The 12,386-nt window shown below is 41.6% G+C and overlaps 1 protein-coding gene across 1 annotated transcript; it reads left to right on the top strand.

Annotated features, from left to right (window-relative positions):
• The first annotated feature begins 3,634 nt into the window (after positions 1–3,634).
• LOC144375304 (uncharacterized) lies at positions 3,635–9,749 on the top strand. Its single transcript, XM_078039626.1, has 2 exons — positions 3,635–6,584; positions 9,143–9,749. Exon 1 carries the CDS (start codon positions 3,917–3,919, stop codon positions 4,985–4,987), a length of 1,071 nt encoding a protein of 356 aa, XP_077895752.1. The 5' UTR covers positions 3,635–3,916; the 3' UTR covers positions 4,988–6,584; positions 9,143–9,749.
• Positions 9,750–12,386: the final 2,637 nt, after the last annotated feature.

A 12,386-nucleotide genomic window follows, 5' to 3' on the forward strand; every position in this document is an offset into this window, starting at 1 on the left:
AATGCTTTGGCAATCTGGGTATCAAAAACCATTCCACATCTGCTTCCTTGGATGGCATTTGCAGAGATATCAGGGACTATCTCAGAGCAGAGCTCTGAGAGTTCTGGCACCACCCCAGAAGACAGCCCCCTCTGGGGAAGGGCCTTCCTCAACCTCCTGAGGTGATCCATTCTGGTGTCTGCATCTCAAGACTTTCCTGTCAGAAAGGATCTCCTTACACTGACTTGCATTTTTGTGTTGCCACTTAAGCCCACATCCTCTGGGAGAGAGAGAACAGCTGGTCACTATTCCCTGTAATTATTTTCTCAGGAAATTAAGCACATTTGCTGCTCATATTTCTAATACATACTGAGATTTCTGAGGCTGCTGAGGTTCTTACTGAAGTGTCTTTGCCTTCCATATTCCAAGATCAAGAGGCTGATGGGTTGTTTGCTCTGTTTGTCAGGAGAGGTGACATAAGAGACTTGGCATCTTGGAAAATGTCTGTGTGAATATTGCCTATAGCCTGTGACTGAAGAATCTATTGCTGCTTTGGGTTCTGCTTCCTGACCTTGCATGATTGTCTAATACTTCTGCTCAAATGCTCTGCTCTTGTCCCCTGTCCTGTGCCTTCCAAATCATTCTCATATCGCTGAGTTGCAGGAACCCCTCTCTCCCTGGGTTCCCGAGTATTGCTCGGTCATACCACATCACATTTCATTAGGCTTCATGGCTTGAGTTCTTTCTGTAACAACTGCTTTCAAATCCTGGGGTCACTCGGTTTCCAATCTGTTCCAACGAACACTCTACACTGGTTGAAATTTAGCCACCAGATTTACTTAATCATTTTGCTCTTTTCAAATAGTGGTCCTCACACTGTGGTATGCACTTGAATTACTGGAGAACTTGGATAAAATACAGATGAATAAACACCATCTTGTTCACCTATTGAATCAAATTTTTCAAAGAAGCACACTTCATACAGATTGTTAAGAAAAAGTTGCCACCTAAGGTTCTTAAGTGACTAATAGTTTGGATAGTGGTTGTTCTGAAATTGTCATGTGGTTAGGAACACCTGGGTCTAGGAGCTTGAGAAAACAGAGTGCCAGGTCTCACCTCAGAGATTTGATTTAGTAGGTCTGGGGCAGGGTCTGGGTATTTGACTTTTTAACAAGTTTCCAGGTGATATTACTGCTGCTGCTCTAGGACCATACATTGAGGGTAACTCCTTTAGAAAATCTTTTTACTATTTGTTCTATAGGGTTAAAAATTTGTACAAGGTAAAAGAGAATATGACTATCACAGAGATGTTTCTAATAAATTCTAGTAAATTCACCTGGCTGATCTGATGACTAATACAGAATCAAAGATGACTACTGTGACATAGGATTAATAAGTAGAAAGCCTAAACAGGGTGAGGCACCCTGCCAGAATTAGGTATGCATGAAAAATCTAAGTGGACATCTGTTGATTTTTGGCCTGTGTGGCATCTCTTAGTCTGTCTTTTGTTAGAATTCTCTTATCAAAAACCTATTCCATGTAATTCAAATGGAAATAACACCTCCTCCTTTACTTCCATCATGGGGTGGACACATGACCTAGACTTGACCTGTCATAATTCTGTATATGCCATGTTTGGCTGAGGGATGCACAAATCACCCAAGTTAGCCAAAGAGTACTGACTCTGGATTTTGCTGGGATTCGTAGAAAAGAGGCATTTCTTTCCTTTTGAAATCCTAGATTTGCCACCCCGGTAGAAAGAATTTGCTTGGAAGAGAAAACAAATAAAATATCAAATACAAAATAAAACCAACCAACCAATCAACACAACAACAACAACAACAACAAAAGCACACAGAGAAAAGTGGAGCTGAAAGATGAAAGGGGAGAGAAGTGTCCCTGGAAGCTCAAGATAGATTCCTCCTTTGAACACTCAGTAAGTCTCACAATACAGTGCTGTGACACACTCTTTTCTGTTGTGTGGCCAGTGAATTTCATTTTTAGTAAATTTTTTTTGGATTAAATTTTTCATTACCTTCAGCCCTAAGAGTTCTGCACACTACAATGTATACTCTCAGATTCCTACCATTCTAAGCAAATTGCTGTCCCATAATAAATTGATATTTTAAAACATACAAAGAATAATTGTGTCTTGTATAATATTATAGTATACAAAAGGGTCTCATTGTTCAGATACATTTGAATACAACTTCAAATTATAAACTGGAATTGGAACTGTATTTCATATATTAGTTTATTTGAGAACCTGAGAAGGTTAGAAGTAAACAAACCATTTAATTTTTTTAACTTACCTCTCTCTAATATATTTGGATAGAAAATTGTTTTTTCACTAGAATAGGCTATCTAACATCCATATCCTTTATTTTACTTCTGTGATGAATTTGAAGCAATTTTACAATAGTCTATAGATGAAGTATTACTCATATATGAACCATTTCTCCGGAAAACACATTACATCTGTTATAGAATAAATACTTTGTGAAATTAAAAGGCATGGGACCCCTTTCCTGGAAGAATCTCTCTATAAATAGTACATTTTTAGGACAGAATTTAAAAGATTAAATGACATAGTCAAAGTTAGGAGAAAAATAAGTCTCTCTCTCTCTCTCTCTCTCTCTCTCTCTCTCTCTCTCTCTCTCTCTCTCTCTCTCTGGAGGCAGGATTTGGGAAGAGGCTATATTTTCTTAGCAGCTGGTCTCTCTTTACAATAGCTGTTTTGAAGCTTCTTCTGCGAGTAGGGTGAATTTGTGCTTGCGCTGGCTCTCACTAAACTTGCAGAGAAAAGTATGTCCCAGGATGCCATCAGATTTTTATCAAAGAACAAATGTGTGAATGGAAGGTAGAAGAAATAGATAAGTAAAAGTACATTTTTTTCTTTGTTATATTCCTGCTGGTCCAAGAAAAATTTCTCTGATTCCTTCAGCTAGTTTTAAACAAAAGCAAAAATAATTTTGATTTAAAAAAATATTCATTTCTTCCAGTTCAGTATGGTCTTTTGGAAAACTCAGGAATTTGGCTGAGGATTCATTGCTGAGTGACATACTCCAAAGGTTATCCAGTTCTTCCAGGTTCCTCAGTCTCAGGGGATTTTCCAACATCCCCTCTGCATTTATACTATAGTCTCCACCAAGATCCAAGGTGCTTTTGTTCAATCTATCTGTTCAACCAAACCTCATTAAATAAGGACTTCTATCTCTACTGCAGTCCATCACCTTGGTTACCACATCCCTTGACACCAAAACCTCACCAGAGTCAACACATGGTCAAAACTACATATTTGTTATGTGGCACCATGGGGAGAGATGTACCTTTCCTTTTCATTTGTGTTTGTTTCTCTTCAAAAGGACTCCACAGCAGCACTGCATATGACTGATTTCTCAAAAAGACTGTTACAGTTTAGATCTGGAATGTCCCCCTGTGGTGAGCCGCCTCTGCCGCTTATGCAGATTATGGTCGCCATTACAAGATGGCGCTGGCTCCACTGTGGTATGTGACAAACAACTCCTTATTTGGGAGAGTTGGTGCATGGTTTTTCAGCACCCTATGAAAAAGTTCCACGTGGCAGCTTCGCATTGGGGCTTGAGATGCTATATTAAGGCTGGGAGGGGCATCCGAGGGATTAGTAGAAGAAATATCAAGAAATATCAAATAAACTGCTGAAAGAAGATTCCTGAGTTGCGTCTTCCTTGCGGGCAAGGGGTCGCCACAAGTGGTGCCGAGACCCGGGAACCAGAACTTTCAGGAGTCAGGGGTGGTGCACCGGTTAGTCCCAGGTAAGTGGGATCCGCGATCAAAGCGGGGCGCTCCTCGGTAATTAAAGAGAGAGCGGGAAAAAAAATAAAATAAGACGCTCCTCTGTAAATAAGGAGAGAGCGGAGTTTTGTACTTTCACTTTCTTTATACTGCTTGGAACAGTATGGGCGCTACTTCCTCAAGCCCAATTTTGCTGGCCTTGGACCAGTTACTGCGTTCTAAGGGACTTAAAGTGAAGCGGAGCACATTACAGAGGTTTTTAGAAGAGACTGACTCTGTAGCTCCTTGGTTTGCTTTTTCAGGGAGTCTCACGATTCCCAGTTGGGACAAATTAGGGAAAGATCTGGATTTCGCTTACAAACAAGGAACTTTAAAGGGCAGTACCATTCCGCTTTGGAAATTAGTGAGGGGGTGTATAATGGATGGTAAATGCCAGAAAGCTGTGAGTGAGGGTCAGGCCGTTCTTGAGCAATTGCATGAAGAAAAATTGGAGGGGTCACATAGCGAGGTAGCAGAAAGTATTAGGAGTAAGAGTGGTGAACAGACAAGGGAGTCCGAAGTTAAACAGAGGAGAAGGCTCTATCCGGACTTGACTGAGTTAAAAACTCCCAAAGACACAAGTAGCTCGGACAGTTCTGAGGAATTGGACAAGTTATTACAACAATTACGTAAGACTAAGATAAAAAAGAAAAAACGGGAAACAACAGATGTAAAAGCCTGCTGTGAGAAGAGTAATAAATCCAGTTCTGGGGAGGAAGTTGAGAACCTAGAGGAGGGCTCTATACCTGATGTTCCACCCATAGATCCAACCATTGCTCTGCCCCCGTACGTGGGAGGAATCCAAAGCTCTGGGAGGACTTTCCATACCCAAGTGTGGAGAACAGTTAATACAGACATGGGACTAGCATACCCAGTTTTTCAGGACAATAATAGGGGAAGATATCATGAGCCTTTAGATTTTAAAATAATTAAAACCTTGGCAGAATTCGTCCGTACTCAGGTGAAAGGACTGACTAGATTCTGCATGACCTTCTCAGATTGGGCTGGCTTAGTCCGAGCCTGTGTCTCCCAGGGAAAATATCTAGATTGGAGAGCATTCATGTTAGAGGGTGCAGTACAACAGGCTGCTCAAAATCACAGCAGCTATAGTGACAGCCGTAGCAGTGTCTGCTGCTGCAGCAGTTACAGCTGGAGTAGCCATGGCCAGTCATGTACAAACTGCTGCCACTATTAATAATGTTATTCAACAAACTTCCACCATACTCGAATCTCAAAATAAAGTTAACCAACATCTTTTGTCAGGGATTTTAGCTGCTAACCAAAGAATAGATCTACTTCAAGCTCAGATAGAAGAATTGTCTGACCTGGTACTTTTGGGTTGCGTTGACCAACGTGTGCATTTGTGTATAACCTCTGTCAGATTTAATGATTCCAGGAATGCTTCCCGCATCATTGGCGAATATTTGGCCGGAAATTGGTCCATGACAGCGGAAGAGCTGATCCAGTCTCAACTAACTCAGATAGCTGTCTTGAATAGTACCCGTGTTGATCCCGTGACTTTGGGTCAATTCACCGATTGGATATCTTCTGCCTTTTCCTTTTTTTAAAGAGTGGGTGGGAGTAGGCATTTTTGGTGCAATGTGTTGCTTCGGTATGTTCCTCTGTTTGTGGTTTCTCTGTCGCCTCAAGGCCCGCAGTGCTCAAGATAAGGCTATGATCGTGCAAGCTCTTGCAGCTTTAGAAAATGGCAACTCACCTCAAGTCTGGCTTGCGCATCTTAAACAGTAAATCTTTGACATGGTCATTGCACCCCAAGTTATTGTAACATTGCACTGGGATTGACATGTCTTTCCTCGTTATTCTCTTAGGGTTGGAAAGCCCTTGCACTCTGCCGGTCTTGCTACCATTGCACGCAAATGGGTTTCCACACTAGTGCCTTTGACATGGTCGTTGCACCCCAAGTTATTCTAACATTGCACTGGGTTCGACATGTCCTTCTTTTGTCTTTCTTCTAGTGCTGGAAAGCCCTTGCACTCTGCAGGTCTTGTTGCCATTGCATGCAGAAGGGTTTCCACACTGGTCTTTAGCTATGGCTTTAAAGCCCGTGCCTTTCTCTCAGGGTGTCGCCAACTTAATTGTGATTGTCCTACAGAGGTAGTCCCAGCTACCCCCTTTTGTTCACCATCGTTACGATACAGGATGTGAGGCAAGGCACTGCACTTGAGTGATCCCGCAGTGGACTGGGACCTCAAGGAGAGCATGTCCTATTGCATGCGGGTTTGACATGTCCACGCCCCGCCCCATGAAAAAAGGCATCGGCTGATATGGAGTCAGATCTGGGGAAGGGCCCTCCTTAGGACTGAGCCATACTATGCAGCCATTCTGCACAGTGGGATAAGACCTCTACTCTCGCCTGCATTGTTTTAAGAAAACAGAAAGGGGGAACCGTGGTGAGCCGCCTCTGCCGCTTATGCAGATTATGGTCGCCATTACAAGATGGCGCTGGCTCCACTGTGGTATGTGACAAACAACTCCTTATTTGGGAGAGTTGGCGCATGGTTTTTCAGCACCCTATGAAAAAGTTCCACGTGGCAGCTTCGCATTGGGGCTTGAGATGCTATATTAAGGCTGGGAGGGGCATCCGAGGGATTAGTAGAAGAAATATCAAGGGCCTGAATAAAATGCTGAAAGAAGATTCCTGAGTTGCATCTTCCTTGCGGGCAAGGGGTCGCGACATCCCCCCAAAGGCTCATGTCTTAAAAGCTTCATTTCTAGGTGGTGGATCTGTTGAGAGGCAATGAAACTTTAGGAGATGTGGCTTAGTTGAAGAGGTGAGTCATGATGATATATTTTTGAAGGGTCTATTTTGTCCCTGGACTCTTCCTCTCTCCCTCTCTGCTTCTGGGCCACCATGTAGTGAGCATCCTTTCTCCACTACAGGCTCCCCACCATGAAGTTCTACATCACTACAGGCCCCCACAACAGTGGAACTGGGCCAGTCATACAGATTGAAGACTCTGAAATCTTCCTTCCTTTATTTTTTTAATGATTTATTTATTTATTTTGCATCACAATTCTTAATACACCATTATACCATAATTTATCATATCTCTGATTATATATAAGGTATGTTGACACCAAATTCACATCTTCATACATGTATTTTGTTTAGTGATGAGGGTCTCCTTCTCCCTCCCTTTCCCTCCCACCCCTATTCCCTATCTAGAGGTAATCTTCCTCCCATGCTCTCCCTCCCAACCTCATTTTGAGTCACCCCCCTTATATCAGAGAAGACATTCAGCAGTTGTTTTGGGGGGGATTGGCTAACTTAGCATAACTCTCTCTGGTACTCAAGTTGACTTGTCACAGTGATAGAAGTCTGACTAACACAGTAAAATGCCTGGGAAATTTTTTTTCCCTTGGACTTAATGAGAACAAAAAGGTGAATTTGATGAAGTTGCAATAAGAAAATAAATTCACATAACTGAGACTGACCTGTACTCAGAATGCCCCTTGATGGCAGCCAATACTTTCTTACTGGACGGACCATTGTTCTGACTCTGTCTTCTCTCTTGTTGAATCCTACAAAGATGTTTTCTAGTCCCCAGGGAAGTGGATTTCTGGAGCTCTTGTCCTAGCCAGATATATTTGAAGTTTGTACTCATGTGGAAAAAATTGCTATAAAGTCATTAAAATAGATCAACAAAAGCAGCAAATAACAAGAATATCAGTGATATTCTGGTGGTCATACATATTTGTAAATACAATTATCATTTACCTTTTCTGTACCAGGCATTGGAAAAAGCTTTTCTTTTCTTGGGGCGAAAGGTACCAGGGATGAACTCAGGGTCACTTGACCACTGAGCTACATTCCCAGCCCTGTTTTGTATTTTATTTTTGACAGGGTCTCACTGAGTATCTAAGTGCTTCACTTTTGCTGAGGCTGGCTTCAAACTCGCAATCCTCTTGTCTCAGCCTCCAGAGCTGCTGAGATGACAGGCGTGCACCATGGAGCCCAGCAAAAAAACCTTTTCTGTAAAAGGACAGATAATAAATACTTTGGCTTTGCATGCCATTTGGTCTGTGTCAGAACTATTCAGCTCTGCTGTGATAACCCCCAAAGCACCCATGGGCAACAGGAAAGTGAATGGGTATCTATGTGTTCCACTAAAACTTTATTTTACAAAACAGGGGGCAGACCAGATTTGGTCTGAAGGTTTCAGTTTAATATCCTCCATTCTATGTGACAGAAATATTTCAAGAGCTTTCATCTTTAAAGCGTATATGATATTCTTGTAATTCATTTTGTTAATGCACATATTGAAAGAATACATTTGATTGATACTTTCTTTTGTTGTTGTTGTTCTTGGTCTTCCATTCAATGCTTTATAATTAGGAGTTGTTGAAACACGCCTTTAAGGTCTCACATTGCAGTTAGCTTGGAAGCTTGAGATATGAACAGTCTGGGAAATGTTTATTTAACTCAGTCATACTGCCAAGGCTAAGTAGGTGTTTCTCAACCTCTCTTCCAAATACAGAAGTTAAACACAGCCTTGACTCCATATCACAGGCACATGAAAAGATAGAAGATGCATTGACATGCTTCTTTTTATCCAATCTATTCCTGAGTATATTTTTAAAGCTAAATTGATTTCGCTTCTGCTTCTCATAGCTGAGACAGAGACTGTACTGTAAAAGCTTCTGACTTTTTCTTCTGCCCTGTTTCCTTTTCATTTCCACTCCGAGTTCTATCCTCTTGCAATTATTCCTTAAATGAGTGTTTAAAAATCTGTGCATAGCAAAACTAGGTTATCTTGGTTATGAAAAAGATATGAAGAAGTAAATGCCATACCTTGTAGTTTCACAGAAGAGGATCTCAGGATTGGAAATAATAGTCCCCTTTCTAATTGAAGAACAGTTTGACATTCTTGTTCTATTCAATAAACAAGAATGGAACATCCAGCATGCATTTGACACTGTTCCTCAAGTTTTATAAGGATTAGACACTTAGACACTATTGGACTGTGCTTCCTAGTGATCCACTCCAATTGTGAATTACAACCACCATTGTTATAGGTTTATGTGCTATTACAAGACAAAAATGGGTTTATATGCAAACATACCCTACCGGTTACTCTAGTGAAAACACCAGAAGGAAATACAAAAGTGAAATCTATCACCAAGAAATTAAAATTGTAACTTCATAGCGAAATTATATCAAACAATATTTTTGAAGTTATTTTTTAAACTTTTAACTTTCCCCAAATATCCATTTAAAGAAAAGAAGAGTGAAAGGACACGCAAACATCCCCAAGAACTCACATCACAATTCTGTGGTTTCATTTTGTCTGGGAACTTAGCTAAGCTGGCTTGTCTGCTCTCTTCACAGGGTCCTCATGCTGCAGCCCACCAGCCTGGGCTTGCTCACCTGGTGACAGAAGGCTCCTGACAGCAAGAGGGCTAGCGTCAATGTGCAAGCATTTTCAAATCAGTCTGCATTATTTTTGCATTCTTTGAATTGGCCAAGACAAGTTACTGTTCATGGAGTGGTGAAATAGACTCCGTTTCTTGTGCAAGAAGCAACAAAATCACAATGCAAAGAAGCAGGTATACGAGGGGGTATAAATACATTGGGGACCATAATTGCAAGAACCTAACCCAGCCAACTTAATTTAGAGCTGCACACATTCTTTCTCTAAGAAAATATATGAACTACAGGGTTAAACACAGTGGAACGAGTTCAAGAAAATCATGGCACTCTCTTTGAATATGAGTCACTGTCATGTTGCCAGAGAGATGCTGAAGAAAGAAGAAGACTGCCCAATTGTGGATAAAAAAACTAAAAGACCATCAAATCAGAAGGAGGCAAAAGTTGCTATCGAGAGTTCCTGGAAAAGAGGGTTCCATTAAGGCAAGACTGATCCATAAGCGTGATGTTAATTTTTTGATCTTAGACTAGAAAGGGAACAAAGAGACAAAGAGTCTAGAGTCAAAAAGAAGAAAAAAATGAACAAAAAGATAGCAAGGAAATCATTGAATGTGATGGAAATGAAAAGAGGGAAATAAATAGAATGGAGGGGGAGAGTGAGAAGACAAGAAATACTGAAAAAGAAAGAGAGCTCTAGGGAGAGGGAACCCTAGTTCAAGGTCAAACACCCTAGAGAGAGTTTATACACATTACTGAGGCTAGTGGTGATGAAGGGGAGCAACTTTGATTCTGAAACTTATTTTCCTTCATTAGTTAGTATATCTTAGTTGAAATCAAATCCCAGAAGCAAATTCCCTCTAGACCACAGCATAATAAATAGGTCTTTGAGGTCTTCTCTGCAAGCTGTTGAAGGAGATTCTCCCTTCCATGGTTGTGGAATTTCCCCCCTAAAAGAGAATAAGCAAATACTGCTGCCAAAAATACAACTGATGGTAGGACAGGATAAGGCAGTGGCTGTGTTGCCAGATTGTGAGTGATGTAACCCAGAGTCTTTACAGAATGGTTCTGTAAATTATACTGAGGTGGACTTATGGCTTTCTGCTTCATATAGCTGCCCTATTGGCAAAACAATGAATAAAAAGCAAAAGAAAAAATATGCCCCACTCTGCATTTTATTATGGGCCCCAGAATTGTCCTGTATTTAACAGTGGAACCCATTATTTGGAGAATGTCTTTTCAACCTTCTAGATGTTGAATGTAATAGAGAAAAAGTTACCCTTCTCCTGTGTGCCAGTGAAATCAACACACCACATAGCCAGGAATACTGGGCAGGAATTTTCTAATGCACACGATTTTGAAGATAGGGTCATGATTCTCAGAATTGAAAAGCCAAGAAAGGAAGAAGTCTCTGATAGGAAGAGTAAGTAGAGAGTATTGCGGGAATCAAACAATGTGGCCAAGAGACACAGAATTCACAACCGCCAAAATCTAGTGGCTGTTTTCATTACATTCATAACTTTTAGGCCTCTTCTGAAACCCTGGATTTTAAGTTTTTCCTGGAAGTATTTCTGCCAGTTAGGTTTCTGGTACTTGCTCCTAGTTGGTGTAGGCATGAGACCTCAAAACAAAACAAAATAAATGACTCTCATAAGGGTTTGGAGGAAGCAGGGGAGTGTGAGAGATGCTGCAAGTATGGCCCCTTTTACCAGCCAGGGTTCATACAGGAAAGAAATCACTGTCAACCTTTCACAGTTAGGGGGTTTACCTCGTGGACTTGGTTACATAAGTGCTATGAGAACCGAGAAGCTGAACAGAGGAAGATCATGCCAGCAAAGATTCAGAACAGCAAGAAGATGCTCACACCCCACGGCTGGGGGAACCATGAATGGGAGAAGACAGTGGTAGCAAAGGTCAGCAGCAAGGGCCCTGCTTTGAAAACTAGGATCCCAGGAGCTGTTCCGGGAACTGGAGGCACACAAGTGTGGGTACAGATGAGGCAGGGAGACCCTGGTGACACTTTCACACTCCTCCTTCTAGGCTGATGCCAATTTTCCTTTAGTTTGCCCAGTGGTCTTTCAGAGTCTTTAGAAGCTTCTTCATTCTTTGATCATCATAGAGGGACTCGTTTTCTGGGCTTCTGACCATCTCGTTTTTCATACTCTTTTGATTCCTACTTGAAGGTTGACAATTCAAAAATCTATCTCTATCCCAAAGCAATTCTCTTCTGGGTTTATTTCACACACACACACACACACACACACACACACACACACACACACACACATATCTTTACTCAGATTTGCTGCGCAGTACATCATTATTAACATAACTACAACCAAAGCAACCTTCTCTTTCTTCCAGCCTGTCACTTTTCACTTTTCCTTTGGGTCCTGGCTCAGTGGATAGCATCTTTCTGGCTCTGGTAGCTCCAGCAGAAACCTGGATACCAGCACTGACACTTTCTCACCTCTTCCCCACTTACCTGGATTATTCTTCGTAGTTCACTCTGAATTTTCCCACTTCTATTCAGCTCATAGCTGTGAACTTGGTTCAGGCTACCATCATTCCCTTCCTAGATTGTTCCTACAGTACTCAGGTTGATGTTCTTGCCTCCAGTCTTGTTCCTCAGGCCTTCTCCCTACCATGCCTCAGCCAATTTGAGCTTTCTAAACTGCAAATCACTTTAGCACCCTTGGGTGCTTCCTCATTGCCATAAAGTCCTTAGCGTGGTTTACAAGGACAGCCATTATACAGCAATGTGGTCCCCCATTTCTTTTCATTCCCCATCCCTAACTCTGTCTTCACCCTCCTTTTTCTCCCTCTTCTTCCCCATTTCTTTCTCCTCCTCCTTCTCGGTCCTCTACCCCCATTTCAGATCATGTGTAAGCAAGTGTAGTTTTCTGAACATGGTATTTCTTACATTTGTAAATCTCTATGTCAATAATGTCTCTTTTTGGAAGATCTCCACACCATTCAACTCTTCCAAAGGCAATGCCTCCGTGGTTCACCCTCATCAGGCTAATCTGACCTCTTCTTCCCCTAACACTTCACCCCCTTGCTTAGATGACTGTCAGTTTTCCATGTAAGATCACCCTTCTCCTCACGTAGGCTTTAAATGCACTTACTCTAATCTCCTCTTCCCCTGTCATTTCTTCCAAGAATTGCTTCTTGAGGGTATAGGAACATCTTTTATCCACTTTATCTC

The sequence above is a fragment of the Ictidomys tridecemlineatus genome, chromosome 2 (assembly GCF_052094955.1).
Source record: "Ictidomys tridecemlineatus isolate mIctTri1 chromosome 2, mIctTri1.hap1, whole genome shotgun sequence".
NCBI classification, from domain to species: Eukaryota; Metazoa; Chordata; class Mammalia; order Rodentia; family Sciuridae; genus Ictidomys; species Ictidomys tridecemlineatus.

Bases quoted from the DNA above. Each gene is read 5' to 3' on its own strand.
- LOC144375304 (XM_078039626.1), top strand. From the start codon at position 3,917: ATGGGCGCTACTTCCTCAAGCCCAATTTTGCTGGCCTTGGACCAGTTA.